At 33.3% G+C, this 19,204-nt stretch overlaps 1 protein-coding gene across 1 annotated transcript; it reads right to left on the bottom strand.

The window, feature by feature from the left end:
• Positions 1-8,726: 8,726 nt before the first annotated feature.
• LOC124541503 (gustatory receptor for sugar taste 64f-like) lies at positions 8,727-18,258 on the bottom strand. Its single transcript, XM_047119422.1, has 9 exons — positions 18,243-18,258; positions 16,770-16,946; positions 14,819-14,973; positions 12,736-12,858; positions 11,867-12,021; positions 11,393-11,452; positions 10,879-11,041; positions 9,655-9,744; positions 8,727-9,123 (listed from the first exon to the last, which is right to left on the bottom strand). The coding sequence occupies exons 1-9, from the start codon at positions 18,256-18,258 to the stop codon at positions 9,070-9,072; spliced, it is 993 nt and encodes a 330-aa protein (XP_046975378.1). The 3' UTR covers positions 8,727-9,069.
• Between the last annotated feature and the right edge of the window lie 946 nt (positions 18,259-19,204).

Raw genomic sequence — 19,204 nt, 5'->3', positions numbered from 1 at the left:
TTTTATGTTCGTTACCTCATAACTTTTTACTGGGTGGACCGATTTTGATAAATTTTTTTTTGTTTGAAAGGTAGTGCTTCCCGTGGGGTTCCATTTTAATTTAATTTTTTTCTGATGATGGAATTTGCATTATGTCTATGCGCGACAAATAGATGAATAACTGAAAATTGCGTCAACCAATTTTGATGATTCTTTTTTTATCATAAAATATATAATTCAAGGATAGTTTGGTGAAAGTTTGGTAAGGTTCTGACTATAGAATCCATGACAAAATAAGGGAACGGAACAATTCTAAGGCGCACGTTAGCGATACTCGGTCGAATCTTTTATTTATAGGTTATTTGGAGATTTGAGTCACCTTCCGTAATGTGGTTATGTTTATGTAATTATCATAGTCGAATATTATAATCAACTAACTACCCACCCCGGCTTCGCACGGGTGCAATACTAATACCAAATATACTACAGAATTTGTTTATTAACGACATCACATTGCAAACTTTTAAAATTATCAGTGTTTCTTTACTATATTGTTCATGTATTATATATACAAACTTTCCCCTGGAATCACACTATCTATTAAAAAAAACCGCATCAAAATCCGTTGCGTAGATTTAAAGATATAGGGATAGAGAAAGTGACTTTGTTTTATACTATGTAGTGATGGAACTCCTAAACGGCTCACAGTTAGAGTGCGATATGGGGCAGAATTTCTTACTATCTTTAATCAAATTTTGTGTATGTGATGTAATGTAATATGATGTACGACATATATTATCTCTTTTGCAAAGTCTTTTTACTGATGTCGATTACAGCTCTTTCGAGGGTACCTAGTAGTTTATGCCGCATGACGTATTAAAGCCGCATTTTCGAAAGTCTATTTTATTCGAAAGCTTCTTTTGAAATTGTCCCCGAAGTAGTTTCTGATTAATATAAACGACACGCTTAATCTATCCATATTAAGAAAAAATAGTTAGTCTACATCAGCTTCACTTAAAATCAAAAAATAAATAAAATTTAAACAAAAAGAAAAACTGACTTCAAACAAAACACTATCTTAATGAATATGTACTAAAAAGTAATAAAAATAATTGCGTATTGAACATATTTTTTAGAGTCCTCCTAAGTAAAATGAAATGAAAAATATTAGACTACTTAAAAGTCGATTTACGATTATATAATGTAGTTATAATTATTGCTATATTTGGAGTCGGTGTCAGCCAAGAAAACCCTACAATATATCTATCAAAAAACAATACGAGAATACTTTAACAAATATGTTTTTTACAAATTACCTTTTATGCAATAATATACAATCAAGGGGCTCGTATCGTTTCTTTCTTTTAATTGTTGGGGCAAGGGCACCGTGGCTGACACCGGCTCCAAATATAACAATAACTATAACTACGACTTTTTAGTGCATTTTTATTTGTTTTAAAATAGCGTTTTGTTTGAAGTCGGTTTTTCTTTTTGTTAAAATTTTATAATTTATAATGAAAACAATTAGAAACTTATGTCGCCGATCTAATAAAGAATGGCCAATAGTATATTTTTTTAATATACAGTAAAAGTTCTCAAAAACTAATTATAATCTTCGTATAAACACTTGAATTTCGCTGTCGATGCTATCACAGCTTAAAAATAAATATTTAAAAAAATAAAGTACTTTTAAAAAAAAGCTGAGATGGCCCAGTGGTTAGAACTCGTGCATCTTAATCGATGATTTTAATTTCAAAACCAGGCAAGCACCACTATATATATATATACGAGTATGTGCTTAATTTAGGGAAACATCGTGAGGAAACCTGCATGTGGCTAATTTCATCAAAATTCTGCCACACGTGCATTCCACCAACCCGCATTGGAACAGCGTGGTGGAATATTTTCCCAACTATCTCCTTAATGCAGCAGTGGAAAATTTACAGGCTGTTACTTTACTTTACTTAAAAAAAGTTTATACAAACGCAATTATTATAACGGTCTATAAAAGTGTAATAAATTTTTTCACAATAAGATTCATTGAATTTTTGTCTCAAATCCACAAAGTCTCTTAGCTGTACTGATGAAAGATTTTATGAATGTCGTAAAATCAGATAGCCGTTTTATTATTTCATTATGTCATAACATTTACTTTGTGGAAGAATTTTAGCCGTCTGAATACGTACCAACCACTCATTAAATATTCTACCACCATACTGCAATATTTATAATTGTTGTGTGTGTGAGTTTAGGTAACAGATAAAAGGGTATCATATCTTAGCTCCCGGGGCGGGTGGTGAGGTGGAGCTGTTATGGTGGATTAATATTTTGTGATGGTGACCACTTTTATTCAAATTTTCAGTTTGCCTACTTTAGTTTATAAAAGAACAAAGGATATAATATGTAGACACTTTTTGTTTCGTTTTAAATGAACGTTTAAGGTCTGACCGTTTATGACCATCTTACCAATTCATTTCCAAATTGGAACCAAGTCCAATTGGATTCCAATAGGACTGTACGAAATCCATACTAAATACGTTTGCGGGCTACAACGCACGTTCGCTTTTTCGGATTACATTTGTAATTGTATCTTGATTTTCGATTCAAATTTTAGAGGTGTTTCGAATTTTAACAATCTTAGTTATCAGAGCGATAGCAGTTTTGTTTCTAAAATTTAATCGCTATGGGTATGGACAGGGTTATTTTGGAATTTATAATATCATTATAAATGATATAAATGGCTTCTTTTTAAAGCTGTTCTTTAAACTATATCTAATTTCAGTTACCAATTTTACCCCCGCAAAACTTTTTGCATATCTGAGACTTACTACTTACTACTTTTTTTATCAACACGCTTTTAGTAGCTTCACTTGTAAATATGTATGTAAGAAAATCTTGGTATGTTAATTCGACCCACTACCCGGTCTTCGATTAGGATGAAATTTTGCATACGCTCTGAGTTCTAATGACAATACATGACTAGCTAAGAAACGTCATTACAAATCCAATATGGCGGCCTCACCAAGATGGCGGACTAGCTGTTCGAAATCCACCCCCATGATATAGGAATCAAATGAAAGGGTTTGCTGTCCGGAATTCGAAAAAAAATGGAATATTTGGTGTGTGCTAAAAGCGTGTTTTTTAGTTGTTTTAAACGATTATTATTTTATTAAAGTAAGTTAACTCTTTTCGTTCTTTAAGTAAAATCGGAAAAATACACAGAATATTTGTGTTGAGTTGAAAACTAGATACCTACTGATTTGTACATCAACTATCAGATTATGATGAGTCGAGATGGCCCAGTTATGAGTCGAGATGGCCCAGTATGAGTCGAGATGGCCCAGTGGTTAGAACGCGTGCATCTTAACCGATGATTGCGGGTTCAAACCCAGGCAAGCACCGCTGATTCATGTGCTTAATTTGTCTTTATAATTCATCTCGTGCTCAGCGGTGAAGGAAAACATCGTGAGGAAACCTGCATGTGTCAAATTTCATAGAAATTCTGCCACATGTGTATTCCACCAACCCGCATTGGAACAGCGTGGTGGAATATGTTCCAAATCTTCTTCTCAAAGGGAGAGGAGGCCTTTAGCCCAGCAGTGGGAATTTACAGGCTGTTGTTGTTGTTTTGTTATCAGATCATATATTTTTTTAGGGATATACGTAAACCATCTGTATATTTCAAACAATTATGAAAATCAATTAAATGTACTATCGCCTGTGCAGTTGTGTAGGTAATATTATATCACGTAAATAAGCGTACAAACAGAGGAACTCTTTTCGCCTTACTATTTAAATCAGAAAGGACGATTATTGTTTTACTTGGTGGTAGTCTTCGTACAAACCCGCCTACCCAGGCGGTAGGTACCGCCCATACTTGCTATTATTGTGTTCAGGTTTAAAAGGTGAGTGAACCAAGGTAACTACAGACACAAGGAACATAACATCTTAGTTACCAAATTGGCATATTGGTGAAGTAAGGGATGTTTAATATTTCTAGCAGCATTGTCTTTAGGCTGTAGTAACCTTTTAACATCAAGTTTTATTTTTTTTAAATGTATAGGCTAGCGCTTGACTGTATCACACCTGATGGAAAGTGAGATACAGTCTAAGATGGAGCGCGCTTGCCTAGAAGGTGCCTATTCACTCGGGACTTGAAGGTACCCATATTGTAGGTGGTGGGGAAAACGGAGGTCGGGAGGGTATTCCAGACCTTGGCGGTGCGTATCAGAAACGAGGAAGCAAAACGTTTCGTACGTGTCTTATATACGTTAACGTCAACCACGTACGGGTGAAGATCCTTTCGATGCCTCGCAGTTCTTTGGTAAAAAGGTGACGGGGGAACCAAATTAAATAGTTCCTGAGCACACTCCCCGAAATATATCTTGTAGAATACCGACAGACAGGCCACCTTACGACGATGTTCTAAGTTCTGGAGTTTTGTAACCAGTGTCAGGTCGCCAATGAGTCTTCTAGCTCGACGATCCACTGAATCCAAAGTATCAAGTTGGTACTTAGCAGAGCCGTCCCATAAATGGCTGCAGTACTCCATGCACGATCTGACTTGGGCTTGATAAAGAGTCAGAAGCTGTTCTGGTGTGAAGTACTGTTTGACCTTATTGAGGATGCTAAGTTTTTTTCAGGTTAGGCTAGTTGGTTGAAAAGACCAGAATATGTTTGTGTGCGAACTCGTTTTTGTAAATAAAAGAATAAATAGCTTTTACTAGATTTATTGTGAAAACCACGGTTTTAACTAGCCTTTTAAATAACTAACTAACTAACTAAAGAAAATAATCTTATAGTCGAATATATTAAAACCTTTTCCGTTAGAACCTGGATAATCCCACTTAAGGGAATACTCGGTTTGAGTCCAATCCAATAATTGAATCGTTCCATTTCAGTCCACTTAAATTGATTGTATTTATTATGAATTTAATTTGAAACAAGATTTTTAAAAATAAATTTAAATGTCTATCTGTACACTCACGAAGGAACATACACACTTTAAGTTATGGCGTGGATTAGTGTGAGTGACGAGCGCCTACAAGATGTGTTAGTGTGCGTCAGGTGAGTTATGTAAGAATTAACACAGCAATTTTTTTAGCAGTAATGATATAATTTTACCTGTGTGTGTGAGTGTATCCCATATACACTTTTATGTGTGTAAGTGTATATGGGGGCAATTCTATTAATATTTATACACATAATGATAACGAATCCCGATTCTATTCCGATCTGACTTCGGCTATTCCTCAAAAGTGTTACAGCGTTGTGTTGTATCTAAATACTTTATATTTATAAGTATTGTTAGTAATGAATCTAAATTGTTGTTTAATTTTGTGCTTGCTTCAATTTAATTAAATTATGATATATATGTCACCGTGAGATTATTTTTGAATTCGTTTAACATTTCAATTTTGCAAATATAAGAATAATAATAACAGTGATATTATTAATAATAGTGGACCAATGATGTAATAATATTTACATTAAATCACTAAATTTCGTTCGTCAAATTCACTTCTCATCGTAAATTCAGTGCGACAGATAAACTTCGGATAAAATTCACTTGTTCTTTAGATATATCACACAATACAAATGGAAGGAATATTTTCATATCATATAAGCTTTCCCTTATTACATTCACAAGTCTACAAATGCAGCTCGGAATGCTTTGAGGATTGAACAAATAAAATGAACAAAATATTTGGTCATATAGTAAGAGCGGAATCTAACTAAGGAATTAAAAGCTTTCTCATGAAATCCTTTATTAAAGTGTAATTGTTACTACGTTCTGTTCTTTAATGTTCAATTTTAGAAGTTTATAATGCAAATATCAACTCACAAGCCATATACGTATAGTACAACACTAATTAGATGTAGCATCGGAAAATGCAATGGAATGAAATAAATAAAATATAATATATAAAACCGATTACTGCCGATTTACACAACCAATAGAAATAGCTCCCTATCGCGCCATTCGACGCTACTTGTGCGAGTGCAGGTAAATCGACGTGTCAAATTGACGAATATATATGTCATATGATATAACAAGTTATTACGTTTGTGTAAAGATCATATTCGCATGAGAAATAAATATTGATAATTTGGGATAGCGTACTTAATTCGGATGTGATCGGTTTTACGAATTTAGCCGATGCGACATCTAAGTTGTGTCGTACTATAATGGCATATCTAATTCAATAGACAGTAACGTCAACATTATCATTATCATCATTACATAGTATGAAACAAAGTCACTTACTGTCGTTTGTCCGTATGTATGCTTATATCTTCAAAATTACGCATCGAATTTTGATGCGATTTTATTAAATAGATTTAGTAAATCTAGAGATACGTTTTTGTATATGATACATGGACAATATATTTAAGAAACAATAAAAATCTTTACTATGTTTAGTATCAGTGGGTCGATAGATTATGTATAAAGTGAAGCCTAAATACCGATTAGCATATTTTGAAAGTTGAACAAAAGGCAAACTTGTATGGAACCTTTCAAAAACTCAATTTCCCCCACTTTGTTAAACTTTCAAAAAAACCTTTAACTTACCTTTAACTCATTATCATAAACCTCTTTTCATGTTTCTAATATTAGAAACGATGAATTTCATTTCAGAATTTCATCGGCTATTTAACACACAGAAGAGATTATTTTTGAGAAATAATATATTAGTGCTCACTTAAGTTCCATGAAGAATTCCCGTTTAAAATTAGAGCCATCAGCTTATTGGATATTGGCGTTTAAAGAAATAACTTACACCTTTTTTGTGGGTGATACAGCGTTTAATTTATAATTAAGTGTAGACGTTTTCAAAAACAAGCAGTTTTACACATAAAAATAATTTCAATTAATCTATACATATAATAAAATTGGAGTGTCTATTTGTAATAATAAAATAGCCCTTTTTTACATATGCAATGCATATGCATGTATACACGGTATATGTACCAAAACAATTTTTTTTACAATTTTTGTCGGTCTGCCTGTTTGTTCCGGCTAATCTCTGGAATGGCTAGACCGATTTTAACGGGACTTTCACTGGTAGATATCTGATATAATAGGGAGAAAATTAGGCTACAATAATATTTTTTTCTTGTTAAATTCAAACGTGTACAAGGTCGCAGGCACAGCTAGTATCAAATACGAGTAATATGTAAAATAGACAACGTTTGGTTTTTGTTTCAGACGAAAAATAGTTTAACTTCTACTTTTATTCAACATATTGATATAAATACAAAATTCATACATTGTTAACCGACACTTGTAATCACAGTAACACAATCACAATGACAATCACGGGAATGCTCTAGGAGCACAGGAATTTGATTCTTCTGGTATTTCGACGTAAGAGGTGATTCCGTTAAGAGGTGATAGGTGGTAGGGGTTAAAATTATTGCAAATAGTCAACTCTTAACGGTAATACGTTGAATTACCAATAACGCTGTATGACGAATGTTTAATACTTTTAAATTTATTCTGCACAAGTCTTCAAACTTTTCTAGCACAAATATTCGTCCTTTAGTCCACATATTATATGAGTTTTTAAATGACTCAAAGACTGGTCAAATTTCTAGGCATACATATTAAATAAGTTTTTATTTTATTTATACGTGATGCTGTCAAGTGTAGGTACTTCTATACTACTACAAAGTGCGTTTGAGTTACAGCCAATCATATTTAGGAAACGGAAATTGAACTACCGGCCAGTAAACTGGGAACAGACCACATCAAAGCACGTTTTTGTGACATTTAGGATGTATTCCTAGGCGATTCAGCCACGTCGGCTAATCTCAAAGCAAAATATATTATCTATATTAAGATTATAAATAAAGGGATGACTGAAAGACAGTTGCATGTTGCGTGAGAATGCTGAGAGAAATGTGTGGTGTTACGCGAATGGATAGAGTAAGGGATGAGTACATAAGAGGAAGTTTGAAAGTGACACCGATAGCCGAGAAGTTATATGGAAGGCGGCTATCATGGTATGGGCATGTTATGCGGAGGAATGAGGAACATATTGTGAGGAGGAGAATGTGGATGGATATAGAGGTAGAGGACGACCAAGGAAACAATGGATGGATTGTGTGAAAGACAATATGGTTACAAAGAATGTTATATGTGAGATGACGTCTGACAGAGAAGTATGGAAGAAGACGTGCTGCACCGACCCCAAATAAAATTGGAATAAGGGCAGGAGGATGCACATTATAAATGTGAAAGTAACTATATTTGTCTGTCTGTCCGTCGCTCTTTCACCACCACACCGCTGAACCAAATTTGATGAAATTTGGTATGGAGCAAACTTGAGCTCCAAGAAAAGACATGAGCTACTTTTTTCTCTGATTCATGACAATCGACACCCTAAAACGCGAACGACTACTAGTAGTACGTAAGTTTGTACGCAAAGAGTATTTATTTATTTCACATCACAAAAATATTGTTAATTTATTTTATTTTGACTTGTACTTACAAAATTATACATAATGAGAAAAACTACGTTCCGATACGCATATAATATATATTCAAGACTAGCTGAACTTCGGTCCGTGTGAAAATCTGCTTGTGACAAAAATCCTCCATCAACTAATAACTCTTAATCTACAAATTTACCTTCTTAATTGTTTAAAAAGAAGCGCAAAGCGCAACAAACAGACAGCACAGTGTTCCCATTAATATTATTAATATAGATTTTATATAATCGAAATTAAAGACATAAAATTATTTAAAAATATTTCCAAATAATTTATTTATTTATTTCACACACAAGTTTTGTTTACATTATTTTATGTCAGCCCTGATTACCAAACTAGCTTTCGCTGTGTTTTGGAATTCAGTTCCTTCCCAGATGTTAGATTACAAATTTGTTTCTTATTATAAAAGTAAATGAAAAAGATAAAAAAAGTAAAAACAATAATAAAATCAAAAACACAATATAAATGATTTACTATTCTAGTAGTGAATTAAAATATGTTATAGTTATCATTATGTGGGCACGCGTGTGTGTAAGTGTATAATTCGACCTTGAAATATATTTTTTAAGATATTTTATAATTATACTCTGTTCTTTATTGATTAAACTGTAGCAAAACGAGCTCATAAGTCACAATGGTGCCAACCACCTGCAAAAAAAAACAAATTACATGATTTCGACATTCAGAACAAGAAATAAGATGAGTTCCTGGTAAATTTTGTGACGACTCCGATATATGTTCCAAAAGCACATAGAAAACAATGAAGCATTTGTTAAATTACTCTAAAATGCTTTCAACAGTCATTGTAGTAAAATATTATTGATTTTGAAGAAGAGAGTTTCCGCATCGTTCTCCGTTCATAACATCTGAGTTCCCAAGGTTGGTGGCGCATTGGCGATGTAAGGAATGTTTAATATTTCTAACAGAGCCAATGTCGATGGGCGTTGGTAACCACTTATCATCATACAGCACAAAAAATACCCAGAGATGGCACTTTCATTTTTTTTATTTTATGTCCAAACAGGAAAAATGGCCAATTAGAAGGAATCGCGTAGTTTTTTATTAATTTACCTTTAAAATTATTCATAAATAAACATGCACTGTTTATTGACATTAAGTTATTCAAAGAAAATAATTAGTATTACGAGTATTTAATGAATTATTAAACACTATACTCACAGACAAAACCAACTCTTTGGTGATGTAGAAAAAGTTGAGCCCCGTCAACGCTACAGTATCGCCATGGATTTGCTCAAGAAATCTTTGAATCTGCAAAAAAAAATGTTTTTTTTGAGATATTGTTTGATCCTTCTTATATTATATTCGGCGAAATCCTGCCGCCTATATCTTCAGAGCCGAGATGGCCCAGTGAAATTAGAACGCGTGCATCTTAACCAATGATAGCCGGTTCAAACGACGGCAAGCACTGAATTTTCATGTACTTCATTTGTGTTGAGCTGAGATGGCCCAGTAGTTAGAACGCGTGCATCTTAACCGATGATTGCGGGTTCAAACCCAGGCAAGTACCAGTATATGTATGTGCTTAATTTGTATTTATAGTTCATCTCGAGCTCGGCGGTGAAGGAAAACATCGTGATGAAACCTGCATGGGTCTAATTTCATTGAAATTCTGCCACATGTGCATTCCACCAACCCGCATTGGAACAGCGTGGTGGAATATGTTCCAAACCCTCTCCTAAATGGAAGAGGAGGCCTTATCCCAGCGGAGGGAAATTTACAGGCTGTTGTTGTTTTTGTTTCTTCAAAACATATTGGAGTAGCGTGGTTTAATGAGTTCCAAGCCTTATTCTTATGAACTAAGAAGGCTATTTCTTGTATATTTACATAGACAAGCTTATATTTAATTTTTACATTGACATATTAAAAATATTTTTATATAAGATGAGATGTTAGGTTATATAGTTTTAGTGATTTTACACTTATTAGTTGGCGGGTTCAGCGAAAACTTTCCCATGTAGTTTTCATGTGATAGCACAAGGCATTATACAAAATTAACTTGCTTCATTTTTTATAACACATCGAAAAAAGTATGACTTATCAAATATTGTATCACATTTTAACCGACTACTAAAGAAAGAGGTCATCAGTTCGAGATGTGTGTATATAACAGTGTTTGAGTTGAATTATATTTTAGTATGATGATGTATATGCTTCCATGCACGTGTGTTTAAATTCGTAAGTGTATGTTTTTATGTTTCTCAACGAAATTTTCATAAAATGATTATTTTTAATCTAAGTTAGATGAACATCAACTTAGGGTACAGTGTAAGTTTAATTAAAATCGGTCTAGTAGTTTCATAGATATTTTTTATCCTTAGTTCACTATAGCTGCTTCCAATTTTAAAGTTGGATCAATTTATAAATTGTTTAGACAAAACTTACCTCGGTACCATACGAGGAAGATGGTACGTTGTAAAGTGATGGTGCCGCCACGAGGGACGCGGAATGCACCTGAGCAGCCATTAGCGAAACCGCCAACGAGCGCGAGAGGACAAACATCAAAGAAAAGGAGACATATACAGAGACCTCGTATCCATTGAATAATCTAAAATAATACGAAGAACTTTTATTCGATATCCTTTGAATTGGAAAGAGAGATTAAATTAATAAACACAAAATAAAGAAAAATTGGCTCAATTTGAATTTCGAATACGGAATTCAAATCTGTAATTAACTTTGGGACAATCACTGAATTAATTTTAAAGGAAAACATTGAGAGGAAACGTACGCAACGCAACGCACGTGCAGATGCAATTGTGGAGTTAGTTCCAAACATATTCCTCAAAATGGAGAACTTTTCCCTGCAGCATATAGATAGACTGTAACTTTCCTATTCATGATTTTATACATAATATTGTGTATATACAATTACATATATGTGTGTGTGTATACAAACCCGCTTGGATAGTTTGGGCACTCCACCGTTGGAACGCTGTTAACTGTCCCTATACTCCGCCTTTAACAAAGAAAAATGATGTGTGATGCACGGAATGTTCTTTGTTTTTACAGCACTAGTATGGTGGTGGAGGATCAGGGGGTTCCCAGTAACTCGAGAATCTCCCCTAGGTGTTGAAGGCCGGTACCGACCACAGGACAGTCGGGCCGACCGTCAGTTCGTTAGCTACCATGGGTAAGCGATCCCGTGGCGTCCGCCGAAAGACACCAGACCCCTCCCCCTCTTTCCATCGTGTACACAGTACTGGGAAGATACTGCCATTACATCTAGATCATCGAAGCAGTGATTTGATTATTTTTTTAACAAATATTTCAAATTAATTTAAAATAAATCTTAATATAAATAAAGTATTTTGTAGATAGCAAACTCACAGCAATTAAATATCGTAAATCATTTTGAATGTCAAATACTTACTTTAGTAGGTAGTAAAGTTGTAGACATACGAAGAAAAGATTACTCGCAAATGAAATAAACACAATACTGTTAATTGCGTCATCAAAGGAACGAACCAATCGGGTGGCTCTATTGTAATCTTCGCGCAATTTCCGCCAATGGGATACAGGTAAATGCTAAAACAATGTATTTATATGTCAATTAGAGATCAATATAGAATCACTTCGACTGCTTTGTAATTCACATTGTTAAGTATTAAAAGGAAAAATAGATTTTGAAAAATAAATAAAGTGATGGGCAAACAATTTGTATAGGAAAACTAAAAGCATTTTCTGTATAAATGAGTGTCAGAAAATAGTAAAGAAAATATGCTGAACAGGAGTGACGTAATATCTTGATTTGATCATTAGTTTTGGAGTTTACCTATACAGATATACAAATAAATTGTACGATTTTTAATATATGTATAGATACGTTTTTTTATCATGATATGAATACAATATAGCTTATTTAGAGAAATATACCATCGCAGTTGCTGCCAGTATCTGAAGGCTAAGTAAAATTTGAGATGAGATGGCCCAGTGGTCAAAACGCGTGCATCTTCAATGATGATTGTTGGTTCAAACCCAGACAAGCCACACTGAATATTCATGTCCTTAATTACTGTATATAATTCATCTCATGCTTGGCGGTTAAACATCATGAAAAAAATGGCATGTGTCTAATTTCATCGAAATACTGCTACATGTGTATTCCACTAACTCGCATTGTAATAGCGTGATGGTATATGTTTGAAACTTTCTCCTCAAAGGCCTCCCTTAGCTCGGGGGGAAATTGACAGGCTATAAATGTAGTTTTATATAAAAGATTTAGTTTTTAATTGAACTTACCTGACCGTCACGTGAAATAATCCTCTTATTTATTTGCTTCAGTACTGATGTTAAATACAAACTAACGCAGATGATAAAAATATGTGAATAGCTCCATATTATTGTAGCCAACGTGTTCAAAGTCTGCAATAATTTAGTTATACAAAACGGTTTTTATACGGTACGCTAAAATTAACATACTTGTCAGTACAGTTTTCTTTGTTAAATTAATATATTAAAAATGTCACCTACATACTATAGTACGACGCAATTCAGATGTAGCATCGACAAAGTCAATAAAACCGATTACTGCCGATTTACACAACCAATAGAAATAGCTCCCTATCGCGCCGTTGAACGCTATTCGTCGCTATAGATTATCGCGTCAGTTCAACCCGAGACAGCAAGTGCATGTAAGTCGGCGTGTCAAACTGACGAATATATTAGGTCATATGATATTACAAGTGGATTATTTGGGATAGCTATTATAAACTTAATTCGGATGTTATCGGTTTTACGAATTTTGCCGATGCTACATCTAAGTTGTGTCGTGTACCTAGATTTTTTGATAATTACAATCACGCACACTTTGATTATTCATGGTGTTCTATTAGCCAATAGAATGATGTGTGCAAACTGGCTAAGCTGAACGTAATAGTGGTTAACTCTTGGCCGCACACTAGAACAGTACATTGAAGTTCAACGAAATTCAAGCGTAGGTTTCACGCACACTTACATAATAAATAGACATCGGATTATATGCACTATCAAAATGCCCTGGAAAACATAGAAAAAAAAAACTTGTATATAATAATTTTGTAAAAATAAACAATAATATATTTTTCCAGATGTTCCAGAGCAAACTTGTGACGTTATCCACTTAATATCAATTCATCCGCTAAAAATGATCTTTCGACGTCAACTGACGTTACCAGACAATACTTGAAATTTGGCGTCATTCCTGCAGATATCTATGCAAATTCTGAGATGCCCCAGTGGTTAGAACGCATGCATCTTAACCGATGATTGCGGGTTCAAACCCAGGCAAGCACCACTATACATATATGTGCTTAATTTGTGTTTATAATTCATCTTGTGGTCGGCGGTGAAGGAAAACATCGTGAGGAAACCTGCATGTGTCTAATTTCATCGAAATTCTGCCACATGTGCATTCGACCCAACCCGCATTGGGACAGCGTGATGGAATATGTTCCAAACTCTCTCCTTAATTGAAGAGGAGGCCTTACCTCAGCAGTGGGAAATTTACAGATTATTACTTTACTTTTTTTTACTTTAATATGCAAATGCATATAATCCGATGTCTAATAATAACATTTGTCAATGCTTTTGTAGTGTGTCATTTTATCTATACACATAAATATGCATAATGACGTCACTTTAAAATTGTAAATGTTGTCAGATTATAATCTATCTAGAAGAGATTATGACTTAAATTATAGTAAAATGTATTCAATTCATACTAAATTATTCATCACGTAATATAACCATTCAGTCAGATTCACATTTATCGAAATATTATGCATTAAAGCTTTATAATATATGTATGTAACTGTTTACAGTCTGCGTCTACGACAGTTTACAATCTCACTTGATTATAATCTAACGTTAGTAACAATTTTAAGTTGACAAATGTATGACACGAATGTGTGTGTGTGTGTGTGTGTTTTTTTTTCATTTTGTATCCTTGCTGTTTTAATTTCATTGATTAAAGTTGCTTTCGTATACATAATAATTTTATTGCTTAGATAATAGTAAGTTAAATCAATACTAAGTTTATCTGTCTAGAAATTCTCTGTCGCAAGTTGGAATCTGTATATTGGTAGCGTTATTTCTGCCCTCGTGTCGTTTTGGTCATATCGAATTGCCGACTCAACAAATTATGTAAGTGATATAACTTGTATACTATACAATTGGATAATAAGCATACCATGCAACTGGTTGATCAGCCAATTGTGATATGCAATAGATATCCCAGACCCTTTGACTTTAGTAAAAACACGCATACGAAAAAAAATCAGGACAAACATTTCCTCATATAATTATATGACTGGTGATGACGTCATAAATACGTGATTTTTTTTACCAATACATATATTCCGGTAGCAAATGTATAGGGTATGCCAAGTTCAAACATCCAGGGACACGATTCTATAACGAATTTCTCGTATATGAGATCATCGTCTGTACTGCAGTCCTTTACATCAGCCAGCTTACAGATTCTTGATAATGCGTGCTCGACTGTAAAAACAAATAATAAATTTGTATACCGTATATTTAGTTTTTAAAGTATAAGTCGGTATATACAGGAAGAATGCCAGAGAAAGGAGAATAGATGCATAACTAGAACTAAATCACACATGAAATAAAATTTTAACAAAAAGAAAAACCGACTTCAAACAAAACACTATTTTAAAACAAATTAATAGCTCTTTTGCAAAGTTTTTTTACTGAGGTCGATTACATCTCATTCGAGGGTGGTACCTTGTAGTTTATGCCGCATGACATATTAAAGCCGCATTTTCGAAAGTCTAAATTTACTTTATTCGAAAGTTTCTTTTGAAATTGTCCCTGAAGTAGTTTCTGATTCATGTAAACGGCACGCTTAATCTATCCATATTAAGAAAAATTAGTTAGTCTACATCAGCTTCACTTAAATCAAAAAATAAATAAAATTTTAACAAAAAGAAAAACCGACTTCAAACAAAGCACTATTTTAAAACAAATAAAATTGCATCAAAAGTTATAAATATAATTGCATATTTAACATATTTTTGAGAGTCCTCCTAGGTATTTTACCTAGGAGGACTCTCAAAAATATGCACTAAAAAGTAATAAAAATAAATGCATATTCAACATATTTTTAGAGTCCTCCTAAATAAAATGAAATGAGAAATATTAGACTACTTAAAAATCGATTTACGATGATATAACGTAGTTATAATTATTGTTATATTTGAAGCCGGTGTCAGCCACGGACACACGCCTCAACAATCAAAAGAAAGAAGCGATATGAGCCCCTTGATTCACCCAGTATATTATCGTATAAAAGGTAATTTGTAAAAAACATATTTCTTAAAGTATTCTCGTATTGTTTTCTGATAGATATACTATAGAGTTTTCTTGGCTCAAATATCCAAATAACCCATAAATAAAAGATACGACCGAATATCGCTAACGTGCTCCTCAGAATTGTTCCGTTCCCTTCCTTTCCGTTACTTTGTCATGGATCCCATGCTTAGAACCTTACCAAACTTTCACCAAACTATCCTTGAAGTATATATTTCATAATAAAATAAGAATCATCAAAATTGGTTAATGTGATTTTCAGTTATTCACCTATTTGTCGCGCGTATACATAATGCAAATTAAAGAATGAAAACGACATATCGTTTTCATACGGATACCATCATCGGAAAAATATAAAATTAAAATGGGACCCCACGGGGAGCACTACCTTTCAAACAAAAAAAAAATATCAAAATCGGTCCACCCAGTGAAAAGTTATGAGGTAACAAACATAAAAAAAAAAAAAAAAATACAGACGAATTGATAACCTCCTCCTTTTTGAAGTCGGTTGAAAATAAATCACTACTATTTCAATATTGAATCATTCATTTAGTCGAATATGGAATCATTCACTTTGATTAAGTAACTTCCGACTGTTGTTATTGTCGGACGAACATATGGGCCACCTGATGGTAAATGGTCACCATCACCCATAGACAATGAAGCTGTAAGAAATATTAACTATTTCTCACATCGTCAATGTGCCACCAACCTTGGGAACTAAGATGTTATGTCCCATGTGCCTTTAGTTACACTGGTTCACTCACCCTTCAAACCGGAACACGACAATACTGAGTACTGTTATTTGGCGGTAGAATAACTGAGTGGAAGGTATCTACCCAGACGGGCTTACACAAAGTCCTACCACCAAGAAAACTGAATGTAGACTGTGTTCTTTCTACAATAGTTAAGCATACAATTCTTGATTAAAGAGAAACATTTAAAATTCTTCGATACACAATACTCACCGACGGCAAAACTTAATATGACAACAGTAGCAAAGTTGCATTTAAAACTGACATTTAAATCTAAATATTCGTTGAGCTCTGACGCGGCAATTTGTTTCAATAGATAATGCCATTTAGTTCCGAGTCGCATGAAGAAAAGGCTCGTTAGGCAATTAGACACGTAGAATAGAAAATAAGCTGAAAACATTCCAATGAAATATAATCATTTTGTGCTGTTCTAAACTTATACATATAATAAAATTGGAGTGTCTGTCTGTCTATGTGTCTGTATGTTCCAGCTAATCTCTGGAACTGCTGAATCGATTTTGACGGGACTTTCACTGACAGATAATTAATATAATAGGGAGTAACTTAGGCTACAATAATATATATTTTTTTTAATTCAAACGCGCAAAAGGTCGCGGGCACAGCTAGTATAAAATAATATCTGAGTTTACTTACAAACCCTGGTTATAGTCACAGTTCTTCTAGTAAGTCCATAGAAGGTAAGTATTAGTGCCATCATCTGTCCAATACAGGTGATGAAGCATAATGAATATCGCCACGATAGTAACTTATATCTAAAATAAGATACACATTGAGATTTGAGGTAGATGTGTTTTGTCTTGTACATTTCAATACACGAACGATTGTTTGTTAACTCTACTCCAATTTCTCGTTTAAAAAATTCATAATAAATTTGTAGAAAATTTTATGTTCTATAACTGTGTAGCAAAACGAATATCAAAATTACAAAAAAAAACGGCACTGACTTTAAACAAGTTTTGATAGAACTAATATAGCCATGTCTAAGAATAATAATAAATTACTAAAGATTTCTTTTTTATCACTTAGTTTTGCCTTCTTCTCACACAATGGTATTCAACATAATATGAAACTGTACTTTTACTGATTTGGATATTTACCTTTTTTCACCCATGTTTTCTGTTATGTTTGCCATAGGGAATATGCCTATGAATTGAGCACTAATTAGGCAATATTTCATTGAATTTTGAAACAAATCAATTTGAGTTTTCATACTTGATCCCCTTTTCAGCAACTTTGGAAAGACACTCATTGCTAAAATAAGCAAAGCAATTAACGATAACATATATGATGAAAAATTGAACTTTTCATTTTCACATATATATTTACCATCAATTATACATACAATATATTTTCGCTGAAAACTGAAATTGTATATCAGAATTGAAATGAAAAAAGACACTATACTGACAAGAATATTAGAATAATCTTCATATAATGATGGTGCCACTGGCAAAAGTAATGAAACACCTCTGCTGCCATTAATAAAGGGAATAAAACCAGAAGGTTCTATGTTGTATAATATATATGTATATAATTATTTTCTTACATATCATAAAACGCTTCCATTGTGATATTTTCGAATCATTACTAGTGCTGAAAAAAGGTAATGTTATTTTATTTATTAAGTTTACATGTATAAATAAATAGTAATAAACTCGTACTTACCTGATATCAATTTCATCTTTTTCTTTTAAACGAAGATCGCTATTCATAAAAGTTACTTCTTTGTAAGCTTCCGCGTTTAGATTTTCTTTTTAAAAATGAAAAAAACCTTGCATTAGATTATAATTATTTAAATAATAATTATATTTATTCTTTATATATCTCGAATATCAAATATATCATAACAGAGACAATATCATAATAATGTGCTATATCATAACAAATGATTTGCAATGAGCGTTGGATAGTTAATTTCCGACGAAAGCATATTTTGAAATATATTTTAGCATATTATGTAATTATATTCACAAGCTTTTAAACGCCAATATAGTTCAAATTCTCATTTTTAAAATGCCTTAAAAGAACAAGCGTTTGCACAGCAATAAGTGTTTAAGTAATTTCATAAATATATATTTGTATGTATATGCAGGGACCGAGATGGTCCAGTGGTCAGAGCGTACATCTTAACCGAAAGCGGGTTCAAACCCAGGCAAGCGCGGCTGAAGTTTCATGTACTTAATTTGTGTTCATAATTCATCTCGAGTTCGGTGAAGGAAAAAATCGTGAGGGAACCTACATGTGTCAGCCACATGTGCTCAATATTATATAACACGCTCTTAACCTTCTCTTCAAAGGGAGAGAAGGAATTAGCCCAACAGTATTTACAGGCTGATACTATATAGGTTCTATACGGCTATATTCTATAACGTACCTTTATGATGTTTTTCAATAACATTAATACGGATCGGCTTAAAGGACATTTTAAGGTAATGACGTGTTACTTTCGGCCAAACTGTCACAACTAACTTTGATTTTTCGGTGAAACATAATTTGTTTACGAATAATAAATAAACATGTCACATTATCGTAGATCATAATTTAGTTTGACGTCCCTTAAAGAGATTAAGCGTTAAGTGTAATTTATAAAAATATCAAACATTATGAATCATTTTTATACGACCTTT

The sequence above is a fragment of the Vanessa cardui genome, chromosome 2 (assembly GCF_905220365.1).
Source record: "Vanessa cardui chromosome 2, ilVanCard2.1, whole genome shotgun sequence".
NCBI classification, from domain to species: Eukaryota; Metazoa; Arthropoda; class Insecta; order Lepidoptera; family Nymphalidae; genus Vanessa; species Vanessa cardui.
The sequence above is the reverse complement of the archived record's forward strand: the minus strand, read 5'-3'. Positions and strand labels throughout refer to the sequence as shown.

What these genes read in the sequence shown, in the direction of transcription:
- LOC124541503 (XM_047119422.1), bottom strand. An exon ending in CTACCGGAATATATGTATTG is followed by an intron (nt 12,859 to 14,818) that starts GTAAAAAAAATC and finishes AAATTATTGCAG; the next exon opens with ACTTTGAACACGTTGGCTAC. An exon ending in CTTCCTCGTATGGTACCGAG is followed by an intron (nt 9,745 to 10,878) that starts GTAAGTTTTGTC and finishes TTTTTTTTGCAG; the next exon opens with ATTCAAAGATTTCTTGAGCA.